Raw genomic sequence first — 20,349 nt, forward strand, 5'->3', positions numbered from 1 at the left:
CATTTGATATATTAAAAACCATCACTAAATTTTTAGTGCTGATGGTGTTACACAGGAAAGGTTTTGTTTTGTGTTAAATATTTCCATATGTTTGTTTTTATTCTTTATTTAAGTGAGTTCAGTGGTCTCTAAGATGTTTTAATTGTTTTAATCACATAAAAAATAAGGACACAAACACAATGAGACGCAGTATTTGTTGCACTTACTGGTAATTCTTGAAGGGAATGTACTTCAGCTTGTTGAAGACACACACCATAAGAGCAGATTTATTTTTAACAATAGGAGTTTGGCTTTCCATTTCTAATGTCGTAAGCAGTCAGTCAGTTCCCAATTTTACTTTGTTTACCTTTTGGAATGTACAACATCACCACCCAGATGAGTGGGCACTGTTGTTGGTGTTCCTGAGACAAGAATGTTGTAACGAATGGTACACAGTCAAGTGCAATGGGGCTGTAGAATACCTGTCATGCAGTTTAAATTGTTGGTATTAACCCAGGTCAAGTTTGGCTTGGGATGTGGTCTTTTGAGTCAAGGAATGTATCATTCATGGTGAACTCCCTTGCACTGAGTGCTTTGCTTTGTCACTAGTGACTGGACATTTGTTACTGTGAAAAGTATTGCTTTACTATGCAATGTGCTTAACACACCAAGAACATTATTGCATCCTGTACTATCACAAAATACTATAGTGGTGATCAAACAATCATTCTGAATCACAACTGTGTAACTTTGTAGTGTGTGTGAAACATTAAATCTTCAATTGGGCAGATACAAGTAACGTCTTGGCTACATATGTAATGCAGTGTGCTGACTATATATGGGCACATTAGTGTGAGCTAGAGCAGTGTATAGCAGCAGTAGCGATAACAGACGGGCATCGGATATTGTTGCTGTAATAATTCAACAAGGCTGACACAACATTGTGAGGCAGGTTGTCTTGCTGCAGGAGCGGACTCACTGGTATTGCACATACTCGTGCAACAAGAGACAAAGCAGTTTTCCACCATGGCAGTAGCAGTGGTGTTTTAGGGTTCATGACTGCTAGCGGCGCATATGCACAACAAGCACACGCTACCGACTAAAAGTAATGAACATTTTGTAATGAAATTATTCATCTCCCAGCTCTACCTGGACAATGAGGCTGTGCCCATTGAGGCTGTCAGATGGAAGTGCCAGTAGAAGCAGCCCATTCAAAGCCATGGCAAGGCAACAGCTCTATGCAGCAGGTCCCTCCCAGACTTAGTGCCATGACACAGAAGGTCAATCCACCCCTGCTCCAGCAGTACATCTAACTCCTGTCCAGGAGACACACCAGTCATCTTCCACCATCCCAGGATGGGTATCTCATCGTGGTGGGCTTCCCCACACTGTGACAACTGAGGCACCATCCAGGGCTGCAGCAGATACAGCAGTGTCGAGGGTACACCTCACTGGCATGGAGGCCTTGCTGCTGGCTCGCTTAATGAGCATACAATGGAGACTCTGCATTAGCAACTATGGTGTGCAAGCAGCAGAACTCTGTGGCCACCTGGCCACTGATTTGGTGTACCACACAGCACAGATGCTTCCATACACAAATTGTTAACTTTGCAGCCACCTTTCTCTGGAGCCTTCTGGGCTCTCCCTCATCTCACCTCCCACTTGCACCAACCCGGCTCATAGCTGCTGCTCCTTGCACTGAGGTGCTATAGTAATGAAAACTATAGTGTCAGTGAACTATTTTAAATGTACAAGTGTGTATATGTGCTAATGTTCTGAATATATCGCAATGTATTTGAGATGAACTGTGGATTAATTGTTACTCAGTCACACTCCTTAAATGTTTCAGCTCATTGCAACACTGCAGGTTGGTGAAGTTGTATATTGCACAGTAGCTACCAAATCGACAAATGATGAGCACCACCATAAAAGTTTTATTTAGTTCAGAAAATTATTTCCTTTATGTGCATGTATTCTGGAGCAGATAGAGGCGTGTTTCTGGAAGCTGGGATGATGATAGCACTTTCACTACCATTTCGTAGAACCTTAGAACCTGCTGTTTGGATGGTTTATTTCCTGTTTGGCCCCCTACCTCCCCACCCCTCCTCCCCCCCCCCCCCCCCCAAAAAAAAACAACCAACCAACCATAAAACTCACCTTTGCAACTGTATGTATGTGGAGTCATTTTCTTCATCCCAGTCTACTTCTTTTTGTTCTAGTTTAGTAATTCTTCTCTGAAGGCACTGTAAAATGTAAGAAGAGAAATTTCATCAAAATTATGCCTGCAATTGCATATAATCCAATCATCAATTTTCCAGCAAGCAAAAACTTAAAGTAAATAAACTGCATGCAAATAGATGGTAGTTTCATCTGTGTCAATGCTAGATGAGTGAGGATAATCTTTCTTGATCTGAACACTATTGACTGAGAGTCTGTGGGTGAATTTTGTGAAATTGGCAAAACAATGCTGCCAGCCAAACAAGAAATCGAGAATTTTGTGAAATTGGCAGAACAATCTGCCAGACAAAACAAGAAATTGATGATACTACAAGAACAAAGAAAAACGCAAAGTGCAACTCAACATCTGAGAAACAGAAATAAGGGAAGACTGTGTGTGTGTGTGTGTGTGTGTGTGTGTGTGTGTGTGTGCGCATGATGGGGAGGGAAGGCAGCATGCAAGCGCGAGAGCAAGCATGTGCATACATGGGTGGGTGTTCAAGTGGTCATGGTCTTCAGTCCAAAGACTAGTTTCATGCAGCTCTCCATGCTACTCTATCCTGTGCAAGCCTCTTAATGTCCGAATAACTACTGCAACCTACATCCTTTGGAATCTGTTTATTGTATTCATCTCTTGATCACCCTCTATGATTTTTACCCTACACATTTCCCTCCAATAGGAATTTGGTGACCTCTTGAGGTCTCAAAATGTGTCCTATCAACTGAACTGAGTGCTTGGTCTCATAAAGTAAAGACAGCTGAAAAGTGTTACAGAATGGGAGAGGGGTTGTAAATACCATTTCCTCAGATTTCACTTACATCTTTGGATCTAATTATTGTAGTCACAAGCAGAGATACGAAGATAAATAAAATCTAAGAAATGTGCACTGAATATTCAGCTTCTATAGTGTTTCAATGCCAAAAGAACAAGTGGATCATTACAAATACACTGTCTAATGAAAATGTGAAGCACCCAGAGAACATGATCAAGTGTCAGTGTAACTTCATACATTTACACACCATCGGTGGATACGTAAATGATTAGAGTCGCAGCTCTCTGTGGCCACCAGAGTGCATTAGTTTCATTTGTTTTTAGTGTCAATACCAGGTCTGGTAGGGTACATGGTCAATATTCAGGGGTAATAAATGAATGGTCATTCGATGCTAAACTGTCTAGTACATATGGGTTCTAAAGTGCACACCTAGAGAGCTTTGAGCATTTCTTCATCTTCAATAATGTGAAACAAATCTATTCTACAGCATGTCCTTTGCTTTCCATATTTTGGGAGTAGTAGTGTGGACCAAAACAAGAAAGAAATGTGTAGTTAACATGGGCTCTAAAATGCATACCTTAAGAGCAATTAACAATTGTTCAGTAGAAGAGATGTGTTTGATGGAGCACAGATGAACAAGTGCTCACTGATATTAAGGTATGTAGTTTTTTTTTTTTTCCATACTAGCACCTCTCAAAATGTGGAAAGCAAAGAGCCTGCAGTACAAGAGAATTGTTTCATTCACATTATTGAAGATGAAGTAATGCTCAAGGCTCTTAAGGTCTGCATTCTAGAGCCCACGTTTACTACACTTTTTGCTTCAAATGATCGTTTCTGTCATATCCTTCAATATTGACCATTTCTTCTGGGATGTCAGGTATAAGTGTGAAAAACAGAGAAAAGCTGAACTCTGAAGGACACAGAGGTGGTTTGCACTCTTGTGCTGTCAGTATGTGTTAAGAGTTTAAAAGGGGTTCCATCATGTGGATCCCATTGCTCGACTGGTTGAATCTTGCAATATCCAGATTTTGGCAGCATTTGGATGTGACAGTGTTGCCCTATTGGGCTGCAAGGGAACATGCGGGCAGGCATAGTCATCGCCAAGCTTCAAACTGACCATGTCTGACTACTACAAGGCAGGATCAACATAGTGTGCACAGAATCCATCATAACCCCTTCACATCTGTGCCTGCCATCTGACAACAAGCAACTGACTCCCTCCAACAGGCTGTGCCATGCTGCACCACTGGTTGGAGACTGGCAGCAATGGGTCTAACGACTTACCGTCCCATGTGTAGAAGGGTTCTGTTAACATCAGCGCACAAACAGCTGCATTCACAGTGGTGTCATGACTGAGAAGCACGGACTACTGATGTATGGTGTAGCACTGTGTCCAGTGATGAATCACAATTCTGCTGTACACCCAATGATCATTATCGGCAGGTATAGTGGCGACCTGGGCAGAGGGAGAGGCAAAGTGGTGTTACTGTTGTTATCATGCTATGGGGAGCCATGGTGTATGACTTCTGATCATGGATGGTAGTGTCCGTGGGAACCATGATGGCACAATGGTTTGTCACAAACATGTCTTCACATTTTACTCCCATATGACAATATCCCTCCCCCCATGAACCATGGACCTTGTCGTCGGTGGGGAGGCTTGAGTGCGTCAGCGATACAGATAGCCATACCGTAGGTGCAACCACAACGGAGGGGTATCTGTTGAGAGGTCAGACAAACATGTGGTTCCTGAAGAGGGGCAGCAGCCTTTTCAGTAGTTGCAAGGGCAACAGTCTGGATGATTGACTGACCTGGCCTTGTAACAATAACCAAAACAGCCTTGCAGTGCTGGTACTGTGAACGGCTGAAAGCAAGGGGAAACTACGGCCGTAATTTTTCCTGAGGGCATGCAGCTTTACTGTATGATTAAATGATGACGGCGTCCACTTGGGTAAAATATTACGGAGGTAAAATAGTCCCCCATTCAGATCTCCAGGCGGGGACTATTCAAGAGGATGTCGTTATCAGGAGAAAGAAAACTGGCGTTCTACAAATCGGAGCATGGAATGTCAGATCCCTTAATCGGGCAGGTAGGTTAGAAAATTTAAAAAGGGAAATGCTTATGTTAAAGTTAGATATAGTGGGAATTAGTGAAGTTCGGTGGAAGGAGGAACAAGACTTCTGGTCAGGTGCCTACAGGGTTATAAACACAAAATCAAATAGGGGGAATGCAGGAGTAGGTTTAATAATGAATAGGAAAATAGGAATGCGGGTAAGCTACAACAAACAGCATAATGAATGCATTATTGTGGCCAAGATAGATACGAAGCCCACACATACTACAGTAGTACAAGTTTATATGCCAACTAGCTCTGCAGATGACGAAGAAATTGAAGAAATGTATGATGAAATAAAAGAAATTATTCAGATATGGGTCATGGGTGACTGGAATTCGGTTGTAGGAAAAGGGAGAGAAGGAAACGTAGTAGATGAATATGGATTGGGGGAGAGAAATGAAAGGGGAAGCCGCCTGGTAGAATTTTGCACAGAGCACAACTTAATCATAGCTAACACTTGGTTTAAGAATCATGAAAGAAGGTTGTATACATGGAAGAACCCTGGAGATACTAAAAGGTATCAGATAGATTATATAATGGTAAGACAGAGATTTAGGAATCAAGTTTTAAATTGTAAGACATTTCCAGGGGCAGATGTGGACTCTGACTACAATCTATTGGTTATGAACTATAGATCAAAAATGAAGAAACTGCAAAAAGGTGGGAATTTAAGGAGATGGGACCTGGATAAACTGAAAGAACCAGAGGTTGTACAGAGTTTCAGGGGGAGCATAAGGGAACAATTGACAGTAATGGGGGAAAGAAATACAGTAGAAGAAGAACGGGTAGCTTTGAGGGATGAAGTAGTGAAGGCAGCGGAGGATCAAGTAGGTAAAAAGACGAGGACTAGTAGAAATCCTTGGGTAACAGAAGAAATATTAAATTGAATTAATGAAAGGAGAAAATATAAAAATGCAGTAAATGAAGCAGGCAAAAAGGAATACAAACATCTCAAAAATGTGATCGACAGGAAGTGCAAAATGGCTAAGCACGGATGGCTAGAGGACAAATGTAAGGATGTAGAGGCTTATCTCACTAGGGGTAAGATAGATACCGCCTACAGGAAAATTAAAGAGACCGTTGGAGATAAGAACCACTTGTATGAACATCAAGAGCTCAGATGGAAACCCAGTTCTAAGCAAAGAAGGGAAAGTAGAAAGGTGGAAGGAGTATATAGAGGGTCTATACAAGGGCGATGTACTTGAGAACAATATTATGGAAATGGAAGAGGATGTAGATGAAGATGAAATGGGAGATACGATACTGCGGGAAGAGTTTGACAGAGCACTGAAAGACCTGAGTCGAAACAAGGCCCCCGGAGTAGACAACATTCCATTGGAACTACTGACGGCCTTGGGAGAGCCAGTCCTGACAAAACTCTACCATCTGGTGAGAAAGATGTATGAGACAGGCGAAATACCCTCAGACTTCAAGAAGAATATAATAATTCCAATCCCAAAGAAAGCAGGTGTTGACAGATGTCAAAATTACCGAACAATCAGTTTAATAAACCACAGCTGCAAAATACTAACACAAATTCTTTACAGACGAATGGAAAAACTAGTAGAAGCAGACCTCGGGGAAGATCAGTTTGGATTCCGTAGAAATACTGGAACACGTGAGGCAGTACTGGCCCTACGACTTATCTTAGAAGAAAGATTAAGGAAAGGCAAACCTACGTTTCTAGAATTTGTAGACTTAGAGAAAGCTTTTGACAATGTTGACTGGAATACTCTCTTTCAAATTCTAAAGGTGGCAGGGGTAAAATACAGGGAGCGAAAGGTAATTTACAATTTGTACAGAAACCAGACGCCAGTTATAAGAGCCGAGGGGCATGAAAGGGAAGCAGTGGTTGGGAAGGGAGTAAGACAGGGTTGTAGCCTCTCATCAATGTTATTCAATCTGTATATTGAGCAAGCAGTAAAGGAAACAAAAGAAAAAATTGGAGTAGGTATTAAAATCCATGGAGAACAAATAGAAACTTTGAGGTTCGCCGATGACATTGTAATTCTGTCAGAGACAGCAAAGGACTTGGAAGAGCAGTTGAACGGAATGGACAGTGTCTTCAAAGGAGGGTATAAGATGAACATCAGCAAAAACAAAATGAGGATAATGGAATGTAGTCAAATTAAGCCGGGTGATGCTGAGGGAATTAGATTAGGAAATGAGACACTTAAAGTAGTAAAGGAGTTTTGCTATTTGGGGAGCAAAATAACTGATGATCGTCGAAGTAGAGAAAATATAAAATGTAGACTGGCAATGGCAAGGAAAGCGCTTCTGAAGAAGAGAAATTGGTTAACATCGAGTATAGATTTAAGTATCTGGAAGTCGTTTCTGAAAGTATTTGTATTGAGTGTAGCCATGTATGGAAGTGAAACATGGACAATAAACAGTTTGGACAAGAAGAGAATAGAAGCTTTCGAAATGTGGTGCTACAGAAGAGTGCTGAAGATTAGATGGGTAGATCACATAACTAACAAGGAGGTATTGAGTAGGATTGGAGAGAAAAGAAGTTTGTGGCACAACTTGACGAGAAGAAGGTATCGGTTGGTAGGACATGTTCTGAGGCATCAAGGGATCACCAATTGAGTATTGCAGGGCAGCGTGGAGGGTAAAAATCGTAGAGGGAGACCAAGAGATGAATACACTAAGCAGATTCAGAAGGATGTAGGTTGCAGTAGGTACTGGGAGATGAAGACGCTTGCACAGGATAGAGTGGCATGGAGAGCTGCATCAAACCAGTCTCAGGACTGAAGACCACAACAACAACACGACAATATCATGGTACCCCTTTTCAAAATGACAGTAGTCATTCTCACATGGCACTTAGCTCTATGAACTGTTGCAAGATGTTGAGGTACTGCTGTAGCTAGCAAAATTGTCAGATATTTCCCCAATGAAATATCTGTGGGCTCAAAATTGACATCAACTCTATCCCAGTGGTAGTATCCAGCAAGCCAAGGTCCATTTGCAACATTTGTGTGCATGTTTGCCTCCAGAGAAGATACAACAGCTTTATGATACCCTTTGCAACTAAAACAGTACATGCATCCAGGCCACAGGGGGGAGAATGTCATACTGGTAAGTGGCTTGTGGGTTCACTAGGATGTTATTTCAGATAACTGTGTGCTCACTGATGTCCTATCTGTGGTACCATACAGAGCTCGCGTTGCCAAACCAAAGTTGGAAACATGAATTGATACCAAAGACATCATAGAGGTTTCACTAAGTCTGCAGCAATGTATGGGAGGTGCTTCTGAAGACCATGCTTCCCATCTCAGCACAGCAGCACCTTCACACTGAGGTCAATGTATTGTCCAGCTAGCAAGAGCTCTGCCCCAGTTCGAGACCTCAGTTACAGAAGTCCACGTCATAGTAAAGGACCAGTGAGTAGTTAAAATTTCAGATGAACTTGTAGTGTTGTTGATGTTGAACATTGTACATCAAGAGAATGGTGCATTAATTAGTGCATCAAATGCTTTGATAGCCCATAACAGTTGTAAATTATCCAGTACTCATGTGGCAAAAAAGGGTGTCAAGGTTACATAACTCTTTTGTTCATCATCATATTAAAGTGAACTATATTTCATGAGTTTTATTTTAATGTGCCACCTCACTAAACAATCAAAGAACCCACAGTTATGGGCAGACAATTGTAGTTTTGTCTCATCACAAAAAATAGCAATGATCAGTGTTTAACCAGCTCATATTCCACAACAACTGTCTGCCTGTTGCAAACATCTTATTTTTTTCTAAATTTTGTTCCTCTGTTTCTAGTCAGTTGACTTATTGTGTGTCCTACTACATTTCAAGATCTCCGACCCATAACAGGGAATGAATATAACTGAACTTGCACAGTTCCAGGTAGGTAGAAAACCTGTGGTCACTGTCAGCCAACTGACATCACTAAACAAACAAGCAGCATGGCCATCAGTAACTGCCACAAAATTTTGTTCTTATTTTTCTGTCCACCATTGGCGCCAAAGTGTACTGCCTCTGTCTGAAACTCTATGCTGAAACTACTCCCAAGAAAGTCACATATAACAAGCTCGTGAAATTGCTAAATGAATATTTTGACAGTCAAATCCATGGAGCAGCTGCATGGTTCAATTTTTTTCGTCTGAAGCAGCAGCCTGCTCAGAAGTCAAATAGTGGAAAGTGGTCTCATCAGACACTTTAAGTTTAAAGATTTATGTGGAATTAACTATAATGAAGTAATGTTACATAGTTGCGTTACTCAGACTGTATCTGATGCATGCATTCATGTTGCAATTCTTAAACTGCCTGACCCTGATTGAAAGAAGTACTGTCTATTGTGGAACCTCAAACAAATGTGAACTCAATACAGACTCATTTTGAGGCTCCTTGTGTTTCAGTTTGTCATCGTGCTCCAGACAATCAGTCTCATATACAGAATAGTGCTCAGGCAAACAGTAAGAACAACAAGTGTAAAAACTTCAGTGTTGTACCCCACAATGTGGGTTAAAAAACTCTGGCAGATTCGTGTGTCCTCAGTGTTGTTCGAAGCACAATCAGAAAGATTGTCCATGTCATAATGCTCGTTGGTTTGAATGTGGACATGAAGGTCCAATTCAAGCTGTGTGTCTGCCATGCGAGTGTACGGTGGCCACAGCCATGCTGTCAACAGGTGTATACATTACAGGTTGTGCCATTCACACAGACACAAGCTGAACCAAGTACTTCCACACTGCAGAATTCTTCCAATGCTATATGCAATCAGGCGAACCAAACTTTTTTTTTCTTTTTTTTTTTTTTTTAAAGATGAAACAACAGATAATAAAGTTACAAATGGACACCGGTACTTCTATTTCCCTGATAAATAATGACACTTATGCCAAAATTGGTAGCTCGCCACTACAGCAGCGTTCGTATGTTTTGCCTGCCTAAAACTGACAAGAAATTCCTGTCCTTGGCATGTGTAGTTTGCCAGCAACTTTTCAGAGTGTGAGTAAATGTGTTTCTCTTCATGCACTCATTTCTAGAAACAGTGCAAACATACTCGGTTTGTTCAATTTGTGGATTCAGTACAATGTGTTACAAATCAGTGTTGGGGTGTCCAACACTAACGTTTCTGAATTGTGTAGGAACTACAAGGAACTATCTGAATCAGCTATAGTGTGGAGCAAAAGACGTTGAAGCACACATCACTGTGAAGGAAAACGCAGAGCCATGACTTTTTTCACATACGACCTGTCCCCATGCAATACGTGAGCAAGTTGATCAGGAATTGCAAAGATGGCAAGACAATGGGATTATCCAACCAGTTTCTGCAAACCAATGAGCAACAGACTGTCATTCTGAAGAAGCAATCAGGTGTTTTAAATATGTGTTCTGCTTTTAAGGCAACAGTAAACCCACAAACTGTAGTGGATTCTTTTCCTCTTCCTTGTCTGGAAAATGTGATGGACAGAGTTGGATAAGGCAGATACTTTGCAAACATAGATTTGCGAGAGACTTATGTACAGTTACTGATGACGAACAATCCAAGTGATACTTTGTGATAAACACTCACTTAGGTTTGTTCTAATTTCAAAGATTGCTGTTTGGAAGTGCTTAAACTCCTGCAAATTGTCAATGGTTCCTGGAACAGTCAATAGTCAAAGCCCCTGTCTCCACTGTCTGTGGAGAAGTCCGCGACATTCTTCTACATCTGAGCCTTCAACCTGTAGATGAGATATTCCATCTTGCATTAAATTGGGGGTGAAAAGGAGCAGAAGTCACGTGGTGAATGCCTTGAGAGATGCGGAAATCATGGAAGGCCTGAGACACAAACTGCAGATTGTTATCCATCTCAGGCACATAAGGCAATCCTTCCCTAGAAGAAATGTTGGAGAGGGCCTGAATCATAACGGAGAGTGTGTCACCTGCTGTGCAGCCTGTTGGGTAGCACACTGAGAGCACGCCACAACATAATGCCGGGCCAAAACACATGCCAAACGGCCAATAACTTGGTATGCAAAGAGCACCCAATGTACCTGATGTGGGAGCTGAAGCACATCCCTCTGCAGGGCAGCCGGGATCACAACCGTAGCCTACAGGCCCCCTGTAGCTAAGAGAACAGCATCATCAAACACTGAAAGGGAGTGACATAGGGCAAAACAGTTCTGCAAAGGATCAAAAGCCCTGTCCTGAGGCATGTCTAGCCAACCATGCTGAATGAGGTGAACAACATGCACAAAATTGGATCGACAGTGATGGCAGCTGCAATACGCGAGCCCGTAATAGGAAACCCTTCTACTGTATGTTGCACCTCACCAGCAAAGTGAAAACAAGGGGGCTCATCCTGGTCAAAAGGAGGATCCTGCCCCACCAGAAGCCAGGACCGTGTACTGGCATCAGCATGTTGCACAGAAGACTGAAAATGTACTTCATTGTTGTAGCAAGACAGAAACAACAACCACTGCTGAGGACGATGTGCTGCTTTGTCAGGCAATGAAGCAGAAGGATTAAACAATGAAGCCAAGGGCTTGTGGTCAGTACTAAAGTACTCAGACCCATACAAGAGCACATGGAACTTTTCAGGGCTTGGCAAGTGCTTCATTTTCAACTTGGGAGTAGAGTTGGGCATAAGGTTTCAGGCATTCGGAACTGTCCTGCCTCAAGTCCATACTAAGAGGCGTCCAAAGCCACAATCAGATGATGGCCAGGATAGAAAGTAGCCAAACAAGAAGCAGAATGTAATTTAGATTTCAAAAGCACTCATAGGCCAGCATCCACTGAAATGGAATGTTCTTGTGGAGCAACTTACAGAACAAGTGGGCCAATACGAATATATCCAGCATAAATTTGTGATAGTAAGCAATGTCACTTAAACATGCTTCGAGTTCTTTGACATTTGTAGGGCGAGGCAGAGCTGTTGCTGCAATGACATGATGATGTAATGGTTTAACACTATCTCAGGAAACCTCAAACCCCAAATACACAATATACAACTGAAAAAGTATGATTTGGCCAAACCGTATTTCAACACTGTTGTATGTATGACCATGAACAAGGTGTGTAAAATATGAAAATGCTCTTCCATGGACGCACCCAACACTACAATGTCATCGAGATAGTTGATGCATCCTGGAATGGAAAAAATCAATTGTTCTTAAAAATGCTGAAATATCGACAGGGCACTAGCCACTCTGAATGGGACACATGGGCTTGCTAATCACAAGGAGCTGTTTAGAGCCCTCATCCACTGGAACCTGTAAACAGACCTTTTTTTTTTTTTGTCATCAGTCTACTGACTGGTTTGATGCGGCCCGCCACGAATTCCTTTCCTGTGCTAACCTCTTCATCTCAGAGTAGCACTTGCAATCTACGTCCTCAATTATTTGCTTGACGTATTCCAGTCTCTGTCTTCCTCTACAGTTTTTGCCCTCTACAGCTCCCTCTAGTACAATGGAAGTCATTCCCTCATGTCTTAGCAGATGTCCTATCATCCTGTCCCTTCTCCTTATCAGTGTTTTCCACATATTCCTTTCCTCTCCGATTCTGTGTAGAACCTCCTCATTCCTTACTTTATCAGTCCACCTAATTTTCAACATTCATCTATAGCACATCTCAAATGCTTCAATTCTCTTCTGTTCTGGTTTTCCAACAGTCCATGTTTCACTACCATACAATGCTGTACTCCAGACGTACATCCTCAGAAATTTCTTCCTCAAATTAAGGCCAGTATTTGATATTAGTAGACTTCTCTTGGCCAGAAAGGCCTTTTTTGCCATAGCGAGTCTGCTTTTGATGTCCTCCTTGCTCCGTCCGTCATTGGTTGTTTTACTGCCTAGGTAGCAGAATTCCTTAACTTCATTGACTTCCTGACCATCAATCCTGATGTTAAGTTTCTCGCTGTTCTCATTTCTACTACTTCTCATTACCTTCGTCTTTCTCTGATTTACTCTCAAACAATACTGTGTACTCATTAGACTGTTCATTCTGTTCAGCAGATCATTTAATTCTTCTTCACTTTCACTCAGGATAGCAATGTCATCAGCGAATCGTATCATTGATATCCTTTCACCTTGTATTTTAATTCCACTCCTGAACCTTTCTTTTATTTCCATCATTGCTTCCTCGATGTACAGATTGAAGAGTAGGGCCCAAAGGCTACAGCCTTGTCTTACTCCCTTCTTAATACGAGCACTTCGTTCTTGATCGTCCATTCTTATTATTCCCTCTTGGTTGTTGTACATATTGTATATGACCCTATAGCTTACCCCTACTTTTTTCAGAATCTTGAAGAGCTTGCACCATTTTATATTGTCGAACGCTTTTTTCAGGTCGACAAATCCTATGAACGTGTCTTGATTTTTCTTTAGCCTTGCTTCCATTATTAGCCGTAACGCCCGAATTGCTTCTCTCGTGCCTTTACTTTTCCTAAAGCCAAACTGATCGTCACCTAGCGCATTCTCAAATTTTCTTTTCCATTCTTCTGTATATTATTCTTGTAAGCAGCTTTGATGCATGAGCTGTTAAGCTGATTGTGCGATAATTCTCGCACTTGTCAGCTCTTGCCGTCTTCGGAATTGTGTGGATGATGCTTTTCCGAAAGTCAGATGGTATGTCGCCAGACTCATATATTCTACACACCAACGTGAATAGTCGTTTTGGTGCCACTTCCCCTAATGATTTTAGAAATTCTGATGGAATGTTATCTATCCCTTCTGCCTTATTTGACCGTAAGTCCTCCAAAGCTCTTTTAAATTCCAATTCTAATACTGGATCCCCTATCTCTTCTAAATCGACGCCTGTTTCTTCTTCTATCTCATCAGACAAATCTTCATCCTCATAGAGACTTTCAATGTATTCTTTCCACCTATCTGCTCTCTCCTCTGCATTTAACAGTGGAATTCCCGTTGCACTCTTAATGTTACCACCGTTGCTTTTAATGTCACCAAAGGTTGTTTTGACTTTCCTGTATGCTGAGTCTGTCCTTCCGACAATCATATCTTTTTCGATGTCTTCACATTTTCCCTGCAGCCATTCCGTCTTAGCTTCCCTGCACTTCCTATTTATTTCATTCCTCAGCGACTTGTACTTCTGTATTCCTGATTTTCCCGGAACATGTTTGTACTTCCTCCTTTCATCAATCAACTGAAGTATTTCCTCTGTTACCCATGGTTTCTTCACAACTACCTTCTTTGTACCTATGTTTTCCTTCCCAACTTCTGTGATGGCCCTTTTTAGAGACGTCCATTCCTCTTCAACTGTGTTGCCTACTGCGCTATTCCTTATTGCTGTATCTATAGCGTTAGAGAACTTCAAGCATATCTCGTCATTCCTTAGAACTTCTGTATCCCACTTCTTAGCATATTGGTTCTTCCTGACTAATGTCTTGAACTTCAGCCTACTCTTCATCACTACTACACTCCTGGAAATGGAAAAAAGAACACATTGACACCGGTGTGTCAGACGCACCATACTTGCTCCAGACACTGCGAGAGGGCTGTACAAGCAATGATCACACGCACGGCACAGCGGACACACCAGGAACCGCGGTGTTGGCCGTCGAATGGCGCTAGCTGTGCAGCATTTGTGCACCGCCGCCGTCAGTGTCAGCCAGTTTGCCGTGGCATACGGAGCTCCATCGCAGTCTTTAACACTAGGGACACTGTTGCTCCTGGGGTATCGGCGAGGACCATTCGCAACCGTCTCCATGAAGCTGGGCTACGGTCCCGCACACCGTTAGGCCGTCTTTCGCTCACACCCCAACATCGTGCAGCCCGCCTCTAGTGGTGTCACAACAGGCGTGAATGGAGGGACGAATGGAGACGTGTCGTCTTCAGCGATGAGAGTCGCTTCTACCTTGGTGCCAATGATGGTCGTATGCGCGTTTGGCGCCATGCAGGTGAGCGCCACAATCAGGACTGCATACGACCGAGGCACACAGGGCCAACACCCGGCATCATGGTGTGGGGAGCGATCTCCTACACTGGCCGTACACCTCTGGTGATCGTCGAGGGGACACTGAATAGTGCACGGTACATCCAAACCATCATCGAACCCATCGTTCTACCATTCCTAGACCGGCAAGGGAACTTGCTGTTCCAACAGGACAATGCACGTCCGCATGTATCCCGTGCCACCCAACGTGCTCTAGAAGGTGTAAGTCAACTATCCTGGCCAGCAAGATCTCCGGATCTGTCCCCCATTGAGCATGTTTGGGACTGGATGAAGCGTCGTCTCACGGGGTCTGCACGTCCAGCACGAACGCTGGTCCAACTGAGGCGCCAGGTGGAAATGGCATGGCAAGCCGTTCCACAGGACTACATCCAGCACCTCTACGGTCGTCTCCATGGGAGAATAGCAGCCTGCATTGCTGCGAAAGGTGGATATACACTGTACTAGTGCCGACATTGTGCATGCTCTGTTGCCTGTGTCTATGTGCCCGTGGTTCTGTCAGTGTGATCGTGTGATGTATCTGAGCCCAGGAATGTGTCAATAAAGTTTCCCCTTCCTGGGACAATGAATTCACTGTGTTCTTATTTAAATTTCCAGGAGTGTATATTGTGATCTGAGTCTATATCTGCTCCTGGGTACGCCTTACAATCCACTATCTGATTTCGGAATCTCTGTCTGACCATGATGTAATCTAATTGAAATCTTCCCGTATCTCCCAGCCTTTTCCAAGTATAACTCCTCCTCTTGTGATTCTTGAACAGGGTATTCGTTATTACTAGCTGAAACTCGTTACAGAACTCAATTAGTCTTTCTCCTCTTTCATTCCTTGTCCCAAGTCCATATTCTCCTGTAACCTTTTCTTCTACTCCTTCCCCTACAACTGCATTCCAGTCCCCCTAGACTATTAGATTTTCGTCCCCCTTTACATACTGCATTACCCTTTCAATATCCTCATACACTTTCTCTATCTGTTCATCTTCAGCTTGCGACGTCGGTATGTATACCTGAACTATCATTGTCGGTGTTGGTCTGCTGTCGATTCTGATTAGAAGAACCCGGTCACTGAACTGTTCACAGTAACAGACCCTCTGCCCTACCTTCCTATTCATAATGAACCCTACACCTGTTATACCATTTTCTGCTGCTGTTGACATTACCCGATACTCATCTGAGCACAAATCCTTGTCTTCCTTCCACTTCACTTCACTGACCCCTACTATATCTAGATTGAGCCTTTGCATTTCCCTTTTCAGATTTTCTAGTTTCCCTACCACGTTCAAGCTTCTGACATTCCACACCCCGACTCGTAGAACATTATCCTTCCGTTGATTATTCAATCTTTTTCTCATGGTAACCTCCCCCTTTGCAGTCCCCTCCCGGAGATCCGAATGGGGGACTATTCTGGAATCTTTTGCCAATAGAGAGATCATCATGACACTTCTTCAACTACAGGCCACATGTCCTGTGGATACACGTTACGTGTCTTTAATGCAGTGGTTTCCATTGCCTTCTGCATCCTCATGTCATTGATCATTGCTGATTCTTCCGCCTTTAGGGGCAATTTCCCACCCCTAGGACAAGAGAGTGCCCTGAACCTCTATCCGCTCCTCCACCCTCTTTGACAAGGCCGTTGGCAGAATGAGGCTGACTTCTTATGCCGGAAGTCTTCGGCCGCCAATGCTGATTATTTATCAAAATTTAGGCTGTGGCGTGGATCGAACCCGGGACCGAAGACGTTTTGATTATGAATCAAAGACGCTACTCCTAGACCACGGGTCCCCAGACTTAAGACAAATAAATATTGAAGAAAAATTGGTCCCCGGCAAAGTAGCCAATAAATCATCTGGATGAGACAAAGGGTAGTGATAGACTGAGCATTAACCGAAACTTTAAAAGTTGCCGCACAGATGAAGCTGACAATTCAGTTTTTTAGCAAACATTCACTCAATACAATAGGCTGTACAACCCCCAATGATGTAGGCCTGTCCAATTCTGACTTCACTTCATCAATAGGGCTAGCACGGGGAAAGTGTGTGCCATACATTTCAGAGTAATGTGAGCTGCAAAATTAATGGCATAACCTAACTCATCCGAGAAAAGAGATGGGAACTCAGAACACAGAAAATCTAACTAATGGCAAAGGATCTGGTCGGACATGAGGTGCACCATATCCACAATGGAAAAAGCAAATGCACTGAAAACATCCAGACTAAACAAATTTGTGGTACCATCATCCGATACCAAAAAAGTCAACGAATAAACATTTGTATGTTCTTGGAAAAATATTTTGAAATGTCTGTCTGTTTTCCCCACGTAATACGCAGGACAAGTGGGGCATGATACTTTATACACTCCATTGCAGTTGAACTTTTGGTTTTCTGTTATTATGTTGTAGACTAGTGAATGTCCAAATTTATTATTAGTGGAGAATGCAACTGTTGGTTTTTTTGAAGAGGTTAACAATTTTGTGATACAGGGCATGGATGTAGGACGATGTCAAATATTTTCTCTTCTTTCTTAAAATGGCAATTTGTTGTCTTATTTTTATGTATTTGTGTCTAAATTATCAGTTGCTTTGGTTGTGTAGCCATTTTTATGGCAATATTTTTTATTGCATCCAATTCTGTCCTAAGACTGTTTCCTTCTAAGTCAAGTAAGCACCCACTGTTCAGCAAAGTACTAGGTCTGAAATAGGAAATAGGGTGCAGCAGAAAAGAACACAAGCTCCATCCGAAAGCCATTAAAACACAATAAGAAATGGATGGGAGAGCAAGCAGAAGCAGGTCAAGGAGGTAGGGCAAGGGGTCCCCAGGTTCAGCATGCAGCAGGAGAAGCCTCAATCCCAACCATCAACCGACCGACACTGCCCACAAGGTAGCTTAAAACTTTATATTTGGAAATAAAAAACACATTCACAAAACACAGGGAGTAAATTAAAGGGAGGAGAGGCAAAATGCTGACAAGACGGCTGCTAGGCGCATTCCAACTGGTAATCCCACCTGACGATGGGTATCACGAGGTCGACGCCCCTCATAATCAAAGAGTGAGATACATTGGACAATTATGGAATTCTCAAATGGTGACTGCATAGGAGAGTATGAGTTGGTACAGTCAGAAATGAATATATAACATCCCTGCTTCGGCAAGGAGACTGTCTACAAGACTAGCCCAGATGGCTCCAGCGGCCAGATGAACTCCATGATGATGGACTGGATCTAACAATATCAAAGCCAAAGATGCCACTAAGCCACAAATATGGCATCACAGTCTGGTCAGAATAAGATCATGGCCTGGTAAATATGGAGAAGAATGGCAAATTCACATCCCAAAAGGTATGGGCAGGGAAGAAGAGAGTGAAGTTTCTGTATGCAATTAGTCTTCAACTGATGACGATGATGCAGTCAAGTCAGCTTTTTATTAAACAGGAGGCCCAAGAAATTGGACTGTGCAACAGCTTCCAAGGACTGGTTATCTAAGTAAGTTCTGGGTCAAGATGGACTGTGGTAGGACGACATAAATGCATGACATATGTTTTTGTAAGAGAGAACTGGAAGCCTTGGAAATGGCCCAAACAGAGGCTCATAAGATGGCGCCTTGGAATCTGTGTTCAGCTGGAGCTACTGACTGGTAGCTGTACCAAATGTAAAAGTCATTGGCATACAGCACAGGGGTCAGCAGTGATCCAATAGAGGGCACTAGTCCACTGATGATGATGCGGTAGAGTGGGATACTCAGGACAGAGCCCTGTGGGACATCATTCTCTTGGGCCCATGGAGAGCTAGTGAAGCACCAGCTCCAACCCAGAACAACTGGTAGGGTAAAAACTGATGGATAAAAATTCATAGGGAGCCTCAAAACCCCAGTCATGGAGGGTAGGTACAATGTGATGATGCCACACACTGTCATACACTTTATGTAGATCAGAAATACTGCAATGATGTGTTGGCATTTAGAAAAAGCCTGTTTGATTGCTGTTACTAGCTGGACCAGATGGTCAGCTATGGATTGTCCCTCCTGGAAACCACACTAATATGGGGACAAAAGGCCCCGAGACTGAAGAACCCGGCATAATCTGTGGGCAACCATCCTTTCAAGCAGTTTACAGAACACATTGGTGAGGCTAACCAATTGGTAGCTGCACAGAGGCATTGGATTTTTGCCTGGTTTAAGGATTGGGATGACAATACTACCTTGCCATGTTGGATTATCTGATTACAAATTGGATATGGGCCTGGGGCAGTATCTTGAGATGAGGCAAAAGCTTGAAGCAGTTCCCAGTCAATGAAAGGTTTATTATAAGATTTTGCTTGGCTGGCAGGGGGAGGGGGGGGGGGGGGGGGTGGAGGATGAACATGAAACATTGAAACATACGAGGATTTCTTCAACTTGTCGTTTCTGCAGTACAAAGACAGCCAGATAAAAAGAAGACATCAATACGGTGGCAAAGTGGATCGCCAGGTGTTCAGCAGCAACTGACCCTTTGCTAGAAAACCCCCTTCAAACCTGGAAAAGTTGTTGATTAGAAGACTATGAACTGCATTGAAGTTTTAATTCCTATCTGAAGAGACAGCCAGGTCAGAATGGCCATTTTTTTCATAAAATTTAACGTTTCATGTGTGAAATATCCACCCTGACGCCAACTACTCCAATCAAGGGCTCTACCCAAGGACACCGCCTAGCCACAGCAAAGGCCATGTTGCACAAAGGCTGCTGCTGGTAGTCCTGATGCTTCACAAAGATGGGCATCTACTCCTTGGTGTGAGTGAGGAGCTAGCAGCTTAGGCATCAGCAGTTAGGGGGCTCAACCACAAGGGCACATAACTACCCCACCATGTCAAATTGGCTACCGTGTTGGCTATGAAGTGTAAATAATACCCTACACAGGAGCTGTGCACAGCAGGTCTTTAACAGTGCATGCAGTAGGTGCTATTTAAGGTTGGTTGGTTGGTTGATTTATTTGGGGAATGGGACCAAGCAGCGAGGTCTTCCGTCTAATCGGGAATGATGGGGAGGAATTTTGCTGAGCCCTTTCAAAGGAACCATCCCAGCAATTGCCTGAAGCAATTCAGGAAAATCACAGAAAACCTAAATCAGGATGGCTGGACTCGGGTTTGAACTAACATCCTCCCAAATGTAAGCTATTTAAGGTGTTGTTCCACAGTCGGTCCACACTACAGAAAAATTTGGGAAACGAAGGTCCAAACCAAAAGATGAACACAGACTACTCCAGCCAAAAGGTGGTGTTTGAAAGAATGTTATAAGAAAGGAAAACAGAACCTAGGGAATAGCTGGGCTGACATCAAAGTCTGCCACCATGACATAGAGAGCAAGAGAAGGAAGGCACTACAGAGATG

General features: G+C 42.9%; 1 protein-coding gene across 4 annotated transcripts in view; it reads right to left on the reverse strand.

The window, feature by feature from the left end:
* The window catches only part of LOC126278152 (death domain-associated protein 6-like), a 154,443-nt gene that overhangs the window by 116,150 nt on the left and 17,944 nt on the right, over positions 1 to 20,349 (reverse strand). For all 4 annotated transcript variants that reach the window (XR_007550658.1, XM_049978048.1, XM_049978049.1 and 1 more), the window contains exon 3: positions 2,137 to 2,222. Coding sequence is in view for 3 of the 4 variants with exons in the window: in XM_049978048.1 (XP_049834005.1) it covers positions 2,137 to 2,222 (86 nt within the window). In the remaining variant the exon portion in view is untranslated. The remainder of the gene's footprint in view (positions 1 to 2,136; positions 2,223 to 20,349) is intronic.

The sequence above is a fragment of the Schistocerca gregaria genome, chromosome 6 (assembly GCF_023897955.1).
Source record: "Schistocerca gregaria isolate iqSchGreg1 chromosome 6, iqSchGreg1.2, whole genome shotgun sequence".
Classification (NCBI taxonomy): Eukaryota; Metazoa; Arthropoda; class Insecta; order Orthoptera; family Acrididae; genus Schistocerca; species Schistocerca gregaria.